This window comes from Sycon ciliatum, chromosome 2 (genome assembly GCF_964019385.1).
Source record: "Sycon ciliatum chromosome 2, ocSycCili1.1, whole genome shotgun sequence".
NCBI classification, from domain to species: Eukaryota; Metazoa; Porifera; class Calcarea; order Leucosolenida; family Sycettidae; genus Sycon; species Sycon ciliatum.
The window spans coordinates 10,471,422-10,489,635 of record NC_088644.1 but is presented as its reverse complement, the minus strand read 5'-3'; the positions used below and the strand labels follow the sequence as shown (position 1 = coordinate 10,489,635).

Here is an 18,214-nt window from a genome sequence, read left to right as displayed (position 1 = left end):
ATCTGTTTGCAGAGAAATGCTCTGAATGCTGGCGTAAACGCTCCAATCCAGCGCAACAGCTCCTCCCTACAGAGATAGAAGGTGTCTGGCAGAAACTGGCCATTGATCTTGTTACCATTGAGGGAGCCACGTTCCTGTCTGCTTTTGATTATGGTTCCCGCTGGCCAGAGCTTCTACCACTGTCCAATACTACGACAACGGGTGTGATCGACAAGCTGATGGAGTTGTTCGCACGGTTTGGTCTGCCTTCAACACTCGTCTCGGATTGGGGCCCACAGTTTGCATCCACTGAGCTGTCCAAGTTTCTCGCTCAGTTGGGTGTTGAGCATTGCAAGTCTAGCCCCCGGTATGCCCGCTCTAACGGTATGGTGGAGCGACTACATCGTCTGGTGAAAGAACGAGTTGCCAGTCTGAGACCTCATCTACCGCTACACCGCCGCATCACTCAAGTCTTGTTCGACATTCGCAATTCGTGGCACTGGATGCTAGGTACATCGCCGAGCGAAGCGTTGTTCAGCAGAGTCATTCGGACACGGGTTCCAGCATCCATCACCCCACAGATCGTCAACCCATCTGAGCAGATCAAGGCGAAAGCAGCAATGGTTGAAGGTCATGACTCGCGCCGAGGTTTCCGCAAGTTACCCCATTTGCCATCAGGTACGCGGGTAGTGCTCCATGATGGGTATAGCGACCCTCGAAAAGAATGGAAGGTAGTAGAGCAGTATGGTCGTCAGGTTGGGGTCACTGATGGGTCACGCATACTGCTCCGGAACCGTCAGCATGTCACCGAGTTTGTAGCACCACCAGCAGCAGCAGCGGAGAAAGCACCCATGAGTAAACCTCCGGCACAGTCAGAGAGGGAGCATGTGCCAGAGCCAGTGTGTGCTCCAGCACTGCCAGTGGCCGACCCAACAAGCCTTCCGTCAGCGAGCAGCGCAACATCCAGGCCCGAAGCTCCGGTAACTGCGCTCACATTGCCGTTGTCTCCTGCAGCTTCACCGGAGACGGCAGCACCACCTGCAACACCGGCCTGTATGTCACTGTCACCGCCAACATCTCGTCCAAGTGTATTCCGCGAGGGCGTACAGACCAGAGCTGGCCGTCAGATAAAGCTTACAGAGAAAGCACGTGAAGCTGACATCTGAGTCGTCGAGTCATGCATTACCAAATGAGTGGCTTCAATCGCTACCAGATTGACGTTGTTTAGAATCTTCTAACTACCTTGTGAATATTAAGATTTTTTCTTTATTTTTTCCCCTTATTGGTCGAGTTTGCATTGTAACTCAAACTCATGGTGTTTTTGCCTCAAGTTTGAGTCAGATTATTTCTAATAGTTGCAACACTTCCCGTCTCTCTTTTACTCCAACACATGTACGTACATTCCTCTGCAAGCTGCAGGATACGGATGCAAGTGTTTTTTGTTTTGTTTTTGTTTTCCTTTTTTCTCTTTCTTCTTTTTTTTTCTTTTTGAGGGAAGGGGGGTAATGTAGATATCGTACATGCAGTTGTATGTAGTACTATGTACGCACGTGCAGGCATGCACGTGCTTGTACCGCTTTATGTATAGCACGAGAGAGATGACATGGCGCACTTCTGATAGAGAACTAAAGAAGATCTGTTTAGCACAATGGCTGTCTTGTGAGTGACTGAATAGATGTCTACAAAGAGCTTTAAAAATTGTTTTTCCTTGCCATTATAAGCTTCCTGTCTCGAAGCCTTGAAAGTTGTTAAGTTCTTCGAAAGCCAAAGTTTGCTAGTGACTTGTGGTGTCGCTGTAGATAGAAAGGATTGAACACTTGCCTTTTCCATCCTTTTTGCAAAGAACCTCCCAGAGTTTTCCACAAACTTCTTCAACTCCGGCAAACATCGTAATCGAGTTAAATCTGAAATGAAGTCAAGCTAGATACTGCCAATTGAACTACATGTACTGAGTATTCCGCAATGGCAATGGCCTTACTTCAAGCATCAACGTTGATCGGACGATGGAAAGGAACTCGTCAGCGACATTGAGGGCAAGGTCGAACTGCTCTCCTGGAGCCGGATACAAGGTCAAGTTGCCCATCGCAAAATTGGGATCGAGTGTATGCCGCTAGGAAATCACACCAGTAAAAATGAAGGGAGAAGATTGTGTATCAGACACATCTACCGTACTAGAATATGGAAAAAGAACTCCTAGATTTAGTTTAAACTCCACCACATAGATTCTCTGGCCGACCTCGATAATTCCAGCAACAGCAACACGACTCCAGTTGTTTTAGATAACGTTATTGGCAAACAAATTTGCTCCATAAAACTGTTTTAATCATACCGATCTCAATACTGAACGTCGTAAGAATACTGAACGGCTAGAACGTTATGAGTGTGTCCAGAGAGCGCATGTGCTGGGGAGATTGAACTGAATCAATGATGAACAGGCCGAAAGCTACTGCTGGCTCCTACCAAAGAACAACTCCTGCCTGACACAATAATCGGCACCAGCATTGATAGAACAGGGGCTCAAGACAATTCATATACTCAGCAGTACATCACACCCAGGTGAGCGCATAAGCTCAACGTGTGAACTAGCTTAGGATATCACCTATTAGTATTAATTCAGCGCTTGATGGTGTCGGCTGTGATTTATTTGATGATCCAGCTAAGCCACGAACATGGGAAAACAATGACACATCTTGAAGTGAATTGAAACGTAGTGCATTGTAGCATACCTTATCAGGCTTGCAGACTTCGTTGAAGAGCTGCCGGGGATCACCCTTCCTCCACGAAACGCCTTTTAGGGTGTAAGAATTCCAGTGATGCATGAGCGACCTCCATGGCGTCAACAACAGAGGGTAACCTGGTAAAACAGATGTGGTGGAGGTGCGGTAGCGCTCGTACAGGCCAGCCAGTGCAAACGCAGCACAGTCGTAGCGAGGAACTTGTCCTTGGCTGCAACACACAACACAATATATACATGTATACAACACACTGCTGATGCTTGTCGAAAATGTGCTGCGCTTGCGTAGTTGTTCTTACTGCGATACGTTCTAACAATAATGAGATGCCTTTTGTTGGCTCTTCTGCCTGGATTTCGTTGACAGATGCGTTAAGCCCATGGATCCTTCCATGAGTGACATGCGAACTGTAACTATTATTATTATTATTGCAATGAAAAAATTTGTGCACTCATAACCATGTATAAACAATTAAAATGAAACAATTCCAGAACAGCTAGCTAGCTGTGCTGCATTCTCACGCTTCTTTTCATATTACTCTAGCTATATAACTGGCTGTTTTAGTGATTCTTACTATGTGACGATGTTCCACTGATGATGGTCACACGAAAACGTTCTGGAATTGTTTCATTTTAATTGTTTATACATGGTTATGAGTGCACAATTGATATTTTTCATTGCTATTTTACGACTGTTGTCTCCTCGTCGGTTATTATTATTATTATATTTTACAACACTGAACAAGAGCAGGTTCAATATTCACGTTTGACAATCCTGATACTGAAGTCAATGCCAAACAAATGAGTGCAAAAGTACAGAAAGTGACGTGCCATGCTAAACGTTTCCTTGCCGTGCACAGATGCCAGCAGAACATACCGATATCAAAGCAGGGTCATTGCAGAGTCCGAATTTCTATTGCGATGAATCATATAAGTCGATTGATGGGAAAAGGTGAGGGAGCGAAGGAGATAACTAGTACCTTAAACAGTCAAATATTTCCAGGAAGCCCCAGTGCAATTATCTCACCCAGACAAGTTAAGAAAAGTGTGAATGATGCTCTTACCTCCTTCGATCATTCAACGCAAAGTCAAATATCTTTTTCCTGGAGCACTTTCTCCGGAAGTACCAGACTTTTCCAGGTAATTGTTTGTAACACGACGTTGTTGCTTCCTCGAAAAAGATCCAAGCTGCCACTGTCTTGATCTTCTTTGCGAACAAACCAAGTTCGCTGACCACAGTGAAATTCTGACAGGCAGTGTGACACAGTTTATTTTTGTTTCCTAGAAAATAGTTGCCTATAGTCAAAACAACACAGGAGCACACATGCATACACACAAACACACGCACACCTTTTGACCTTTTGACGCCCATTGCCAGAGGCGATGGTAGTCATGCTTGTTGCGTTACTGCAACAGCACTAAGGGTAAATGCCCATGCACACTCTCTCAGTCCAACACAACCATCACACTCCGGTAGGAATTACAAACTATACTTGATGAAGACAGAAGGAGAAGACCGGGACACGGGGAACAGAGTAGGCATGTAAATAGCACAGGCACGCAACAGTTACCGCTGGTGCATGCGAGGTGCATGTGCGTACGCGAAGGTGTGAAATAGGAAGCGGGGTCAAATTACATATGGATGCACTATGCCAAATATATAGGCACAGGTTGGTGACTGTACATCTCCCCCCGAAAAAAATGCGAACGGAGGGACACGAGAAAGTGTGGAGCAAAGGAGAGAGGAAAAGGAACGATAGCAGTTCTGGAGCGGGTACCAATGCAACGTGAGTATTACTCAGAATGATAGAGAGAAAAAAAAACATGAAAAGAACACAGCCATAGTTCAACTGGAACACATGGAGTAAACAGTGTTACTGTGTTCAGGTTTTGGCAGCATAGCGTTGCGGCGCATGGCGGACACGCCTGGATGGTGGTCTGCGACCGGGTGGCAGAGGCTTAGCAACTCGAGGAGACTGCGGCACAGGCAGAAGAGGCGGCAGAGTAGAGTTAGCTGGTGGTTGCAGGGCAACATGCACAGGAGCAGGAACACCATACTCAACCTCATACAGGGGCTCAATGGAGGAGGGTGAGCGGGAGGGATCAGGGTGTTGAGCTGACGTGGATGGCAACGCACGCATGTGGCGCCGATTTTGGCGGGCAGATGACCCAGGAGTGAAATAGTCGACAACAACTAGGTAAGTGGATCCTTTGGCTGCACACAGATCACACGCGATCTTTGACCATGGAAGAGATGGGAACTCGGACGAGATGAGCGGCTCGGCTGGGTTAGGACGGGCCTTGGCACAGGTGGCACAAGACATCACATACGACTCAATGTTCGTAGACATACCAGGCCACCACATCACAGCGCGCGCACGAGCACGACACTTACCAACGCCTTGGTGACCCTCGTGAGCACTGGCAAGGGCGGCGTTGCGCTGGGATGCAGGGATGATGACACGTTGGCCACGGAATATGAGACCATCAGCAGTTGAGAGCTCATCGCGAACAGCGAAGTACGGGCGGAGGCTAGCGGGGACCGAGGTGGGCTTGGCTGGCCACCCGTTGAGGATGAGGGCACGGAGGCGACACATGTCGGCATCAGTGTTGGTCGCGTTCCGAACGTCGACCAAGAGCGGGTCGGTGGAGCAATGCGATGTGACGGCAGACACATGCAGCTGTACTTCATCAGCAAGATCACTAGTAGGCGAGGATTCTTGCGGAGCACGGGATAGGGTGTCGGCAATGACGAGTGATTTGCCGGGCACGTGGATAACGGTTGGGTTGTACCTCATCAGCCGCATCAGGAGTCTCTGGCATCGCAGAGGAGAGCGGGCGAGATCAGCGGAGTTGATGAGAGGCACGAGAGGCTTGTGGTCAGTCTCGACTGTGAACTGAGGACCGCCGTAGATGTAGTGGTGGAAATGCTCGCATGCCCAAACGATGGCGAGACACTCTTTCTCAATCTGGGCATAGCGCTGCTCAGTAGGAGATAGAGAGCGGGACGCATAGGCAACAGGGCGCCAGCGGGAGCCATCAGGCTGCAGGAGGACAGCACCCAGTACGTAGCTACTGGCATCAGCACTAATACGGACGGGCTGGTCGGGCGAGAACAGTGCCAAGCAGGGAGCAGTAGTAGAGAGTTCCTTGAGGCGACAGAAGGCAGTTTCTTGCTGGATGTCCCACTGCCAGGCGGTGTCGGCCTTCAGGAGAGCACTGAGCGGGGCACTGACATTGGCCATATCTGGCACAAACTTCGACAGAAACGTGAACATGCCCAGATCACGGCGTAACTCGGGCACGTTGGTCGGTGACTTCAGAGCTTGGATGGCAGACACCTTGGCTGGGTCTGGGCGGACACCGTCAGCACCGATGAGGTGACCCAGGAACGTCAGGGACTTCATACGGAGGCGACTCTTGGCGGGGTTGAGGAGTACGCCTGCAGAAGCGAGAGCTGCGTGGACAGCAGTGAGGGCAGCATCGTGCTCAGCTAGAGTGGCACCGAACACAAGGATGTCATCCATGAAGACGACCACGTTGGGAATGTGCCCAACGATTTCCAGTAGGCGACGCTGGAAAACCTCTGGCGCACTGGTGATACCAAAGGGTAGACGGTTGAAAAGAAACCGGCCAAACGGGGTCATAAAGGTAGTGAGTGACGCACTGTCGTCAGCATGTGGCACTTGCCAGAACCCAGACGCCGTGTCAAGTGACGAGAAGACCTCGGCGCCGGACAGCTTACCCAGTGTGTCTTCGATGGTGGGCAGAGTGAAGTGTGAACGCTTCACGGACTGGTTCAGGCGTTTGAGATCCACGCAGATGCGGACGGAGCCATTCTTCTTGAGAACGGGCACCATGGGCGCGCACCAGTTGGTCGGATCAGTGACTGGAGAGATGACTCCCGTCTGGACCATCCGGTCAAGTTCGGTCTTGACCTTGGCTTGCAGGTGGATGGGAACTCGTCGTGCGGTCTGGCAGTGATATGGTTGGGCATTGTCTTGCAGCTCGATGGTAGCTGCAGGACCGGACATGCGACCAATGACAGGAGGAGCGGACGGAGGCCTTGCGGATGCCTCGGATACATCGCAAGACAGGAGGTCCAGGTCCTGGCACACACTGCGGCTCAGGAGGTTGCTGGGGCCATCAACAACAATAACACGGAAAGTGACGTTGCGGTCCTTCCAGGAGCTGGCAGCAACAAATGCGCCGTGTATGGGTAGAGGTTGGCCGTCAGGTCCAGTGACCTTAGTGGAGATCGGCGTGAGCTTAGGTTGAGGACTGAGGCTATTGTAGGAAGGCAGTGACAGGAGTGTGCAGTCTGCGCCAGAGTCCAGCTTGAACAACACTGACTGGCCATTGATGGGGAGCTCAACAAGCCAGGGTTCAGTTGAGTCAGGAATGGATACTGAACTCAAAACACAGATACTGGGTTCCTGTGACTCGGATGAAGCACTACCCATAAAACAACTCGCACTAGCACTAGCAGAATCACTCACCGGATGGTCAGACAGCTCGCTCGCGCCCACTTGACGAGAGCTACGACACACTTTGGCAAAGTGACCACGACGCTGGCACTTACGGCACTCGACGGACCAAGCAGGACACTCGCGGCGCGAGTGACCACTGGATGAGCCACAGCCGGAGCAGGGAGCGCGCGGAGCAGAGGTTGCTGGAGGGCCACGTGTCGAGTAGCTAAGCGCGGACTGGCGAGATGCAGCGGGAGCATTCTTCGGTCTGCCAGTTCGACGAGATTGTTTGTGATGTCCGCGAGCGACAGCGGCTGTGACGGAGGGCTGAGTGGCTGCGGAGCGCTGAGTGGCTAGCTGGATTTCGAGGGTCTCAGCTGCCTTGGCCTCCTTGAGAACATCGGCGAGGGTGAGGGAGCCTATGTCCTTTTTCTGCATCGCCTTACTCACTTCAGAATCAGCATGTGGGCGACGAGGTGATCGCGGATCCGTTCTGACGGCTCGTCGAAACGGCATCTCGCCGCGACAGAAGGGAGTCGGCTTGAGAACGTGGCTACGGACTCACCGGGGAGCTGGAGGAGACGAGCGAACTGCGTCCGTTCGTGGATAACATTGTCCGCAGGTGCAAAGTACTTGTCGAAAGCATCGACCACTTTATCGAAGTCGTCCTTGTCGGAATCTTGGGCGAAGGACAACTCACGCTGGAAGATATCATCCGCAGTTGGGCCCAGAGAGTAGATGAGAGTGGAGATTTGGACATCTGCGGATTCGGAAGAGAGTTTGGTAGCAATCTGGAAGCGTGTGAATCGGCTTTTCCAGCGGGGCCAATTCTCAGGTGCGGAAAAGTCGAAGCTTTCAGGGGGCTGAAATTTCGCCATGGCGAGCGGGTCCGGTGGCGAGGGTTCGGGGTACCATTTCTGACACCAAGTGTTGCGTTACTGCAACAGCACTAAGGGTAAATGCCCATGCACACTCTCTCAGTCCAACACAACCATCATACTCCGGTAGGAATTACAAACTATACTTGATGAAGACAGAAGGAGAAGACCGGGACACGGGGAACAGAGTAGGCATGTAAATAGCACAGGCACGCAACAGTTACCGCTGGTGCATGCGAGGTGCATGTGCGTACGCGAAGGCGTGAAATAGGAAGCGGGGTCAAATTACATATGGATGCACTATGCCAAATATATAGGCACAGGTAGGTGACTGTACAATGCTATGGAAGAAGCCATAGCAACTTGTGCTGGAGTTGCACCATTCAACAGCTTGCAAGGCTGAAGACCGTCATAATTCAGCCTGGTCTACACCACACAGCTATGGAGCAGTGGCTTTTTCTATCCTGCGAATCCCTACACATGGAGCAGTGGCTTTTTTCTATCCTGCGAATCCCTACACCCGCACGCACACGCACACACACACACACACACACACACACACACACACACACACACACACACACACACACCTTGACCTTGATCTTTCCCATTGCGTACGCAATGATAGCGAATGTCGGAAAATTCAAGTGAGAACACGAGCGCAGAACTTGGCATGTCGTTCCAGGTCTCCTGGTCGACGAAATGGGCGTCCACAGACACAGAGAAGAGGATCAGGAGCGGGCCGTGGCGGTGGAGTGCTACTCGCAACTCATCTCCAGCCGGGACGATCTTGGCAACTCTCAAGCCAGGTGGTCACGCCGAAGTCCGCCAGGTCAGTTGACACCACATCTCGCCACCTCTTCTTCGGGCCGTGACGAGGACGGGGGCAAGCAGATCGCCGAACAGCAATTGCTTTGGTGCACGCGAGGCGTCCATCCTGCCGACATGACCCAGCCAACGAAGACGGTGGCGATGGATGATGCTGGTGATGTTAGGGTCAACACCGAGTGTAGCCGCTAATGTGGCCGCTGTGATCCGATCATCCCACTGTTGACGACGGCCGATACCCACGATGGACCGAACACACTGATGGTGAAACGTGTTTAGCTTCTGGAGGTGGCCTGCCTTGGCGGTCCACGTCTCCGCACCATACAAGAGGGTCGTGGGTTCGACAGCCTTATACACATGCCTCTTGCTGCGAAGCGACAGGGTCTTGTTATCAAAATGAGAGCTTTGAGGGCTCCAAACACAGCTGAGGCTTTCTCAAGGTGAGAGCAGACATCAGCACAGGCAAGACCATCCGAGGAGAGCACACTGCCAAGCTAGGTGAATTGGTCCACCACCTCAATCGTGTCTGCCCCGACAACAATGTCACAGCGATCAGCAGACTCACCCACACACGCACACACACACGTGCGCCCGTACACACATGCACACACACACACACACATACACACACACACACACACACACACACACACACACACACACACACACACACACACACACACACATATTATTCTAAACCCATGGCCTAATGGCTTCAGGGACCCCAAGAGCAATTGTGAAATATCAATCTGCATTTGGCTTTCTATGTGCTACAGAGAGCAAGGTGGTACACACGAACATTGAGTAACTTACTACTGGTACACAGAAATGATTTCTTTGAAAGTTGTCCAGGCTGCACTGCAGCCACTTACACGAAAATCCCTACACCATCACATTGAAAACCAAGCAAGTACATGTGGTCTATTTGCTGCAAACCCCTATTGCATGTATCTCAATCAAATTGATTTGTCAGGACCCATCACCAGGATTGAGGTGAAACTAGTGAGGCGGAATTGATTTGTCACAAGATTTGCCAAAGCCACCTCCACTATAACTATTGTCTTTCCATTGAGATTGGCAAATAAAACAGTCTCAACTTCTCAAGAGGTCGAGGTAACAGGCGTATGGATTTATCTCTAGGCATCAGTAGTCCAATATGTAAGCTAAGGCCGAGGGAGAACATGTTCTGTTCGAAACTACAGGACCTAAGCGATCCGGACTGCTTGTCGACTGTATGTGAACAGAGATGGACTGAAATGGCATCAGTGTGTTGTAGTACGTTATTTTGTGTACGTCGTGTGTACGTCATGTTGGTGCATGCGGGTGTTGCTGTGGTATGAAAAGCTGTCTTCGTCTTGAGAGTTCATGATGTCTTCGTCTTGAGTTCGTCATGTCTAGTTGTGTTTCTTCGTCGTGTCAATAAACAGTCTTCTAAATGTAGTTATCGTCGTCCCCTTTGTACAAGAGTGGAGATGGCACGGGACTGGGAGCAGGAAGAGAAAGCCAGTACAACATTGGTGGCAGCGGTAATGGAAATTTGTAAATCTCAACTTCTGGATTCGTCCTGCGTGGCCTTCGCTCCCAGTTTCCGATGTCATCTCCAGTCGTCCTATCGTCACAATTTTGTCCGTCTTGAAGAAGTTCGTCCGTCGTCCTCGTCCTTCATCATTCGTCTCTCCCGTCTCTTGTCAGTCGTCGTCACTGGTGGTCCCGGACACGACGTAAAACTGTGCCCAGAAGAAAAGCAAAAAAAGAAGAAGAAGAAGGACGGATGGTCCCGGACACGACGTAAAACTGTGCCCAGAAGAAAAACTGAAACAGAAAAAAAAGAAGGATGGAAGGTGAAGGCTGAAGTGTGAGGATGTGGACGCTGAGCAGCGCTTTGAGATGGCGGACGACATGGCAGACGGCGTGAGGAGTTTCGTTGGTGAGAGGGTACGTGTGTTGTTGTGAACGTGATGAGTATGTGAGTTGTGTATTTTCTGTTCTCCCAACATTTTGTTCTTTATTATTTGCTCTCCTCGAGGGTAAAGAGGCGCCCGCACAGCGCGTGTGTTCTATTTGTTTTTTGATTTGCTCTTCTATGAGGATAACTAGAGGCCCCCACAGAGCCAGTGGATTCTGTTCTTTTTGTTATTCTTATGATTTGTGCTCTCACATTTTAGAATTTTTGCGTGATCGTGAGGTGGTGTGTTGAGTAAAGCATTAGTTAGAGTTTTGAGGTTATCAGTTCCCACACGTGTGACAGCGATCGTGGCTGGTGTTCTGGGTGGGCGGACAGAGTTTTTTTAATGATCTGCAGTGCAGGCAGAGGTATTTTATTTCTGGGTGTGACTGGTGTGGTATGATTGAGTGATTTGTGTGATCTTTTCCTCTTTTTACTCTGTTTTATTATTAGAATCGAGGACGATTCTACTCTTGGGAGGGAGTTATGTTGTAGTACGTTATTTTGTGTACGTCGTGTGTACGTCATGTTGGTGCATGCGCGTGTTGCTGTGGTATGAAAAGCTGTCTTCGTCTTGAGAGTTCATGATGTCTTCGTCTTGAGTTCGTCATGTCTAGTTGTGTTTCTTCGTCGTGTCAATAAACAGTCTTCTAAATGTAGTTATCGTCGTCCCCTTTGTACAAGTGTGGAGATGGCACGGGATTGGGAGCAGGCAGAGAAAAGCGAGTTACAACAAGTGTGTCATGACACGTTTGTCGACTGTATGTGAACAGAGATGGACTGAAATGGCATCAGTGCGTCACGACATATAACGGAGATGATGTGCATTACTGTAGCTAAGCACTGGATTCAGAAGTTGCCGCGACATGTCCTGTCATCTGTGCAACATATGACTGAAATTGAGGTCGTGCACATGGCCTGACATCCATACTTGACGGGGACCAATCATGGCAAACCCAAGCATGGACAAAATGGCCCTGCCAAGAGCGACTCACACGGGTAGCCTCAGATGGTGATACCCACATTGTTTCATGTTCCACCTGCCCGCCTAATCTCCCTACGACCCTAGATGCTACAATCCCCTGAATAGCATTCAACAGTGTACAGAATAGGTCATGCATAGGATACCCAAGAATGCGGTTGAGCATTGCCTGCCAGTTTTTGAATGGCTCATTGCTTGGAATATACAGTAAAACCTGTAAGTAAAGACCGGCACCGTGACTAGCGACCAGCCTGGTACTACCGACCACTTCACCAGGCACGGATGGTCTCACATTCAAAATGCACTGTGACTAACGACTACCTGCTGAACACAACCAGCGACCGCCTTTTCTTGTCCCAAAGACGATTTTGACCCGTAACTAGCGACCGCAAAAATGTTGCTCGACGTTCCTTCTTGAAATTTTGCTGATTTTCCATGGTCCTGAAAGGACTCTTTCGATTCTACAGCTGAACAAATGAACGCAGGTCATTTTGACCGTGGAGTCGGTGTGGACTGCACTACACCTGTCAACAATAAACATAATAGGAAGCGTCTTGGAGAGCGCATCCGAAGTGCTCTCTAATGGATGTTACTACTCGGAGGAGAAACGAAGACTGAGCGGCTCTGTCACCCCAGTCATACAGACGAAACGACGATGGCATCAAGGAATCCAGAAACAAAGCAGCATTGCAAGATCCTGATGATGAAGGGTCGCGTTCAAGCAATCGAGAAGTCACAACAAGGACAGTCGGTACGATTGATCGCATGAACAAATGTGAAGCCCAGCGCAAAACAAAACTTCCACAGGGAACGTTTGACTCCTGACTTCAGAAATAGCAGCTGAATTTGATGTCTGTAAAAAAATAATCTTCTCTCTCTGTCTCTCTCCGTCTCTCCGTCTCTCTCCCCAAGTGTTGTTTGACCTGAAATAAGAATGGCATTGCGCAAGTCCTGGGGAACTGTACTAGCTGCATTTTGACATACATATCATATAATGGGATCCATTATGGTCGCGCTGTGCAAACCTCTAACTAAAGACCACCTGCCACTAAAGACCGCTTTTTCTGGCACCAAGGGGTGGTCGGTAGTTACAGGTTTAACTGTACACTTGTCTCAACTGAATATTGATCAAACTGATTTTAGTACAAGTACTTCGAAGTAGTTCGATCAAAACTCATTAACTGATTTTGAATAAGACGTCTTGGAAATGTTTCCATGGAAAATTCAGTTTCACTCAGGACTAACCTCCACGTTTAGCCTGACCATCAGCTCCATGCAAGCTGTGAGGACTGTTTGCTGAACAATTGATATCCGTTGTCTGATGCTGCTTGATGTAACTCCAGTCAGCCGGCGGGTACGGGTCGCAATACGGTAGCTCATCCTTTGGGTAGTCATCTAGAAGGCCGTAGCTCTTGTAGCACTTGTGCCAGCTGCCGGCAAATATTGCCGGGCTAGTCGTGTTTGCAGCTCCGTTGGATGTGGTAATCTGGGTGAGGACAAGAAAAAAATATAGCCCTGGAGGAGATGCTCTAAGCTAGGTGCATATCTCGCTTCCCATTAGGTAGAGAATCCACACTCCATGTAGTGTTAAACACCGCTGCAGGACAGCCTTGAGCACCACGATTATACAATCGCGCAAGAGGTACACAAAAGGAAGGAAAATAGGGCTGTTTCATTGTTACTCAGAGTTTCATGACAAACACATTCATCAGACAACAACTCTCTACACGTGTGTCATGTGGAATCTAACCTTGCGGCACATCTCTTTGTCCATGTTAGCTGGTAGCAGAACAGGACACGAGGGCGGATAGCGGTCCTTACCGATGAAGATCTTCAGTTTGTTGTAGGTTGATACGGATGTGTAGACATCAATGAAGATAGCATCACCCTTACGAGCTGCAGTGTTATTCAATATTGAGAGCGATGTTGCCTGATCAGAGGAAGAAAATCCAGACTGTTTCAGAGGGCGTAAACGAAATCTAAATAGCCATCTACAAAACCATAATAATAATACCGTAAAGTCGCGGATAAAAGCCGGGCTTATAAGCACATAAGCCGCTTTCTGCATCAGGCTTTAATGCAAACCAGGCTTGTATGCAAACCATGCTTATATGCACCACTGATATTTTTGCCAGGCGTGTATGCACGCTTCTACGCGAGACACGCGTAGATCTACCACTGACTACTGGTATGGCGGCAGTTTTACTATGCACTGCACATAGCGCATGCACTCTTGACCTACCCGATCCGCGCTTGCATAGAAGCCAGGCTTCTATGCGCGACAGGCTTATAATTATGCATTTGACCCGTTTGATTTTCACGCTTCTATCCGCGATGTGCTTGTATGCAAAGCCGGCTTTTATCCGCGACTTTACGGTAACTGGTTTTCATGATCAATTGCTTCTTGCCACCTCGGGTAATTTCCATCTAGCTGTTTCTGGCTAGTATTATTCTATCACACTTATCAATCGTCCTTATTGGCGTCACGCCATCGTGGAATAAAAGAATATAATAATATTATATGCAGTTCAACATACTGTCCATTTCTTGTACCTAACTAAGCACTATGCTGCTGCCACTCTACACAATGTGTGCTGTGTTATCTGGTTACCTTGCTGAAGTCAACACGACCCATGTCGCTAACTCGAATGGCCCCACCATTGTCTCCTGTGTTGTTTTCTATTCTTACTGATCCCATAAACGTAGCCACGGACTGTTGCACCACCAAACCGGTTCCAATATTGTTGAGAATTGAACTGTGGACAAAGATGGTAAAAAATCCACCAACAGAAATAGATTATTCCCGTAGCTATGCAGAAGACGTTACTTCAGTAGCGTCTGGCGCTAGCCAGGGTCCACACAGCTTTAATTTGGTATTTGTTTGTTTGTGTGTGTGTTTGTTTGTTTGTTAGTGTCACGCCTGGCGCTATCCCGTATCTGTCCCGTATCTGTCCCGTATCTGTGACTACAAAGGCTCTACAGGATTGTACATAACAGCTGTCCACAATATTTGCGGGCTCCTGTATCTGTCCCGTACCGTACCAATATTCGTTGTATTATGCATACGACTCCCTGATGTAGAGTGGGATTTGGAAAGAAATAGGGAGACGAGGAGGAAATTAAATTAGAATAGACGCCGATTAGGTGATAGGATGCGTCAGCATAAACATACTTTGGAAGAGAGATCCCGTCGTCTCCAAACAAAGCGTGAACGGGCGATTCAGTGCCGGTCACAGGAAACGTCGGAAGAGAGATCCCGTCGACTCCAGAACGCCCGTGATCGGTAGAGTCCGGCGGTACCAGGCAACGTCAGGACAGACATCTCGTTGAGTCCAGAACGCCCGTGATCGGCAGAGTCTAAGCCGGTCCCAGGAAACGTCAGGACAGACATCCCGTCGAGTCCAGAACGCCCGTGATCGGCAGAGTCAGCGCCGGTCCCAGTAAACGTCAGGACAGACATCCCGTCGACGCGCAGAAAAACTAAATCTGCAGCCTCTTTTGCCGTCGAACAGGATACGTATTTATATAGGAGACTGTAAAGTTATGTAATGTCCAAATTTCCACGTGAGCAGCAGGTCACTCGCGTTGATTTTTTCGACGTGCGAGCCAAATAACGCGAGCTGAACTTTCGCGTCGCAGACATCCCGTCGACGCGCAGAAAAACTAAATCTGCAGCCTCTTTTGCCGTCGGACAGGATACGTATTTTAGGAGACTGTAAAGTTATGTAATGTGCTCCACAGGCAACCATGCATTCGGCGTCGTCATTGGCTCAACAGGTCAATGTAGATGTATTAAAAAAAGGCCAGAAAATCCGATTCCTGTATTAAAATCAACTAATGTTCGCTGGCGATTTCATTTCGCTGATTTCGCCGCTTGGTACCAACCGGCCAAAGTAAATCACAGGCCTAAGTTTGTCATATAGGAAATTGATGCATTATTGAGCAATGGATGCATGTGAGAGCAAAAATACCGATCGATTTCAAATTTGACGTGAAACTGCGCGTCACGTCGGAAATAACGTGCATCTTAACCTCTCTAATCGAGAGGTTTCTGATTTTCTCATCGGCCAAAATTTGTTGATTTACAATATAAGGAGATAAAAATTAAAGAAGGAGCAAAACAAAAGTAGATGATTATTAGAGAAACAACAATCCGCAACAAATTCTGCAAATACTTTTGCCTAACTCATAATATTCAAACCGATTGAAACGTTTTTGCAAAACGCCAATGAACGGAAAAAGACAATTCCATCAGTTCTTATAACATGTACGATGAGCTAGGCAAAAAAGCATAAAAGCATAGCGTAGGGCCCTGAGCTTCCAAGCTCTCTCGTTGAGATCTGGTTTATGAATGAGCAGAAAACTTGTTGCCGGCTAAAAGCCAAGTCAAACTTTAAATCAATTTTCATTTGTGTGTGTGTGTGTGTGTGTGTGTGTGTGCGTGCGTGCGTGCGTGCGTGCGTGTGTGTGTGTGTGTGTAGGGATTCACTGGCCAGAAAAAGCCACTTCATAGCTGTGTGGTGTAGACCAGGCTGAATAGTGGCGGTCAATTCTTCAGCCTTGCGAGCTGTTGAATGGTGCAATCCCAGCACAAGTTGCTATGGCTTCTGCTGTAGCATCGCTGTCATCGCCTCCGGCGATGGGCATCCAATGGTCGAATGGTGTGTGTGTGTGTGTGTGTGTATGTGTGTGTGTTCGTGCGCGTATGTATGTGTGTGTATTTGTACGTGTGTATGTGTGTGTATGTGTGTGTACGTGTGTTTATGTGTGTGTGTGTGTGTGTGTGTATGTATGTATACCTGTGCGTGAACACCAATCACACAGCCACACAGGCATTTTACAGGGATTGAGTTAGCTAGAAAAAAGAGCAAAGGATCATGAAAATCACAATTTACACCCTACGGGTGGTTTTAAAAAGCAATATTGCCATCGACAGATTGTTCGTGTTGGGGTGATCCAGCGGAGCACTGAGCCTACAGCTTAGCTTATGTCAAGTGGTTTGGGTGAGAAAAGAGAAAGAGAGAGAGAGAGAGAGAGAGAGAGAGAGAGAGAGAGAGAGAGAGAGAGAGAGAGAGAGAGAGAGAGAGAGAGAGAGAGAGAGAGAGAGAGAGAGAGAGAGAGAGAGAGAGAGAGAGAGAGAGAGAGAGAGAGAGAGAGAGAGAGAGAGAGAGAGAGAGAGAGAGAGAGAGAGAGAGAGAGAGAGAGAGAGAGAGAGAGAGAGAGAGAGAGAGAGAGAGAGAGAGAGAGAGAGAGAGAGAGAGAGATAGAGAGAGAGAGAGGGAGAGAAAGAAAGAGATAGAGAGAGAGAGATAGAGATAGAGAGAGAGAGAGAGAGAGAGAGAGAGAGAGAGAGAGAGAGAGAGAGAGAGAGAGAGAGAGAGAGAGAGAGAGAGAGAGAGAGAGAGAGAGAGAGAGAGAGGGTAGAAGGCTGGCAACCATGTAAGTAAAATAATACGCATTCACAAAATGCAACAAGCGACAGATTTCTCCTCGTTAAATATATAAGGCTTTTACAGTATAACAATTTTCCGCTTCCGACCCTTGTGTTATGATTACATGATACTGACTAAATTGCTACTACTTTGAAGTAATCAGAGCATACTGCCTCTGCACTACTTTGAAGTAATTACATGATACCAATCAAGTTCAAGGCCCAGTTCTTTGTGCCGCGGCGGTAAGTCCGGAAATCGAGCCTTTCGCTCCCTCTCTCATAGTGACAGGGCCCTCTCGTGCGAAGTGATGCCTTCGCTTTTTGCGCTATGTGTCGCCCACTCACAGACTTGCAAGTTCGGAGCTATCTGCCAAAGGTACTTCTGGGCCTGGTTTACCTTCTGGCAGTTTGAGAAAAATGGAAGTTTCCGGAGGAGGAAGGAGGAAACTGTAGTTATCACCAACCCTCGCCGCGCCCAGCTCTTGCCTCTACCGCGTGCGACCTGAGCTGCGCGCCCTGCCGTGCAGTATGGAACTGTCCTCAAGCCAGTCACGTATTTGGCAGCCCAGTGAGCTGTCTACCGGATCCCAGCGTTTAGAAGCGCCAAATGCGGCAGGGCCAGTCTCAGGCTGGTCGCGTACGCGCGTAGGCGGCAGACCGACGGGCGACCGGCAAGGCTGCATTCGCATTCGGATCACCGAAGTGATACAGGCGCTTCGACTGCACCCCGTGGCGCATCAGGGAGGCGTCTGGGGCCCAGGGAGCCCGTAAGCGCACCACAGTATCAGGTATGCGCAGGTGGAGCAGCAGGGCAAGATGTGTGCCAGAAACTCACCATCATCCTGTCGACTTCATGGTTGTGCGACTTTACCCAGCCGGCACTCATTACGTCTTGTTATTGCTTGCAGAAGGCCAGAATTTTTTTCTTTTTCGCTCTTTCCCTTCTTTCAGGCACGACTTCATGTTAGAGC

General features: G+C 49.0%; 1 protein-coding gene across 2 annotated transcripts in view; it reads right to left on the bottom strand.

The window, feature by feature from the left end:
- LOC135808625 (uncharacterized) overlaps nt 1–18,214 on the bottom strand; it is a 39,224-nt gene that overhangs the window by 17,305 nt on the left and 3,705 nt on the right. For both annotated transcript variants that reach the window (XM_065321845.1, XM_065321844.1), the window contains 6 exons: nt 14,424–14,568; nt 13,563–13,742; nt 13,058–13,298; nt 3,775–4,006; nt 2,706–2,925; nt 1,958–2,089 (listed from right to left, as the gene is read on the bottom strand). In XM_065321845.1, coding sequence (XP_065177917.1) covers nt 1,958–2,089; nt 2,706–2,925; nt 3,775–4,006; nt 13,058–13,298; nt 13,563–13,742; nt 14,424–14,568 — 1,150 coding nt within the window. The remainder of the gene's footprint in view (nt 1–1,957; nt 2,090–2,705; nt 2,926–3,774; nt 4,007–13,057; nt 13,299–13,562; nt 13,743–14,423; nt 14,569–18,214) is intronic.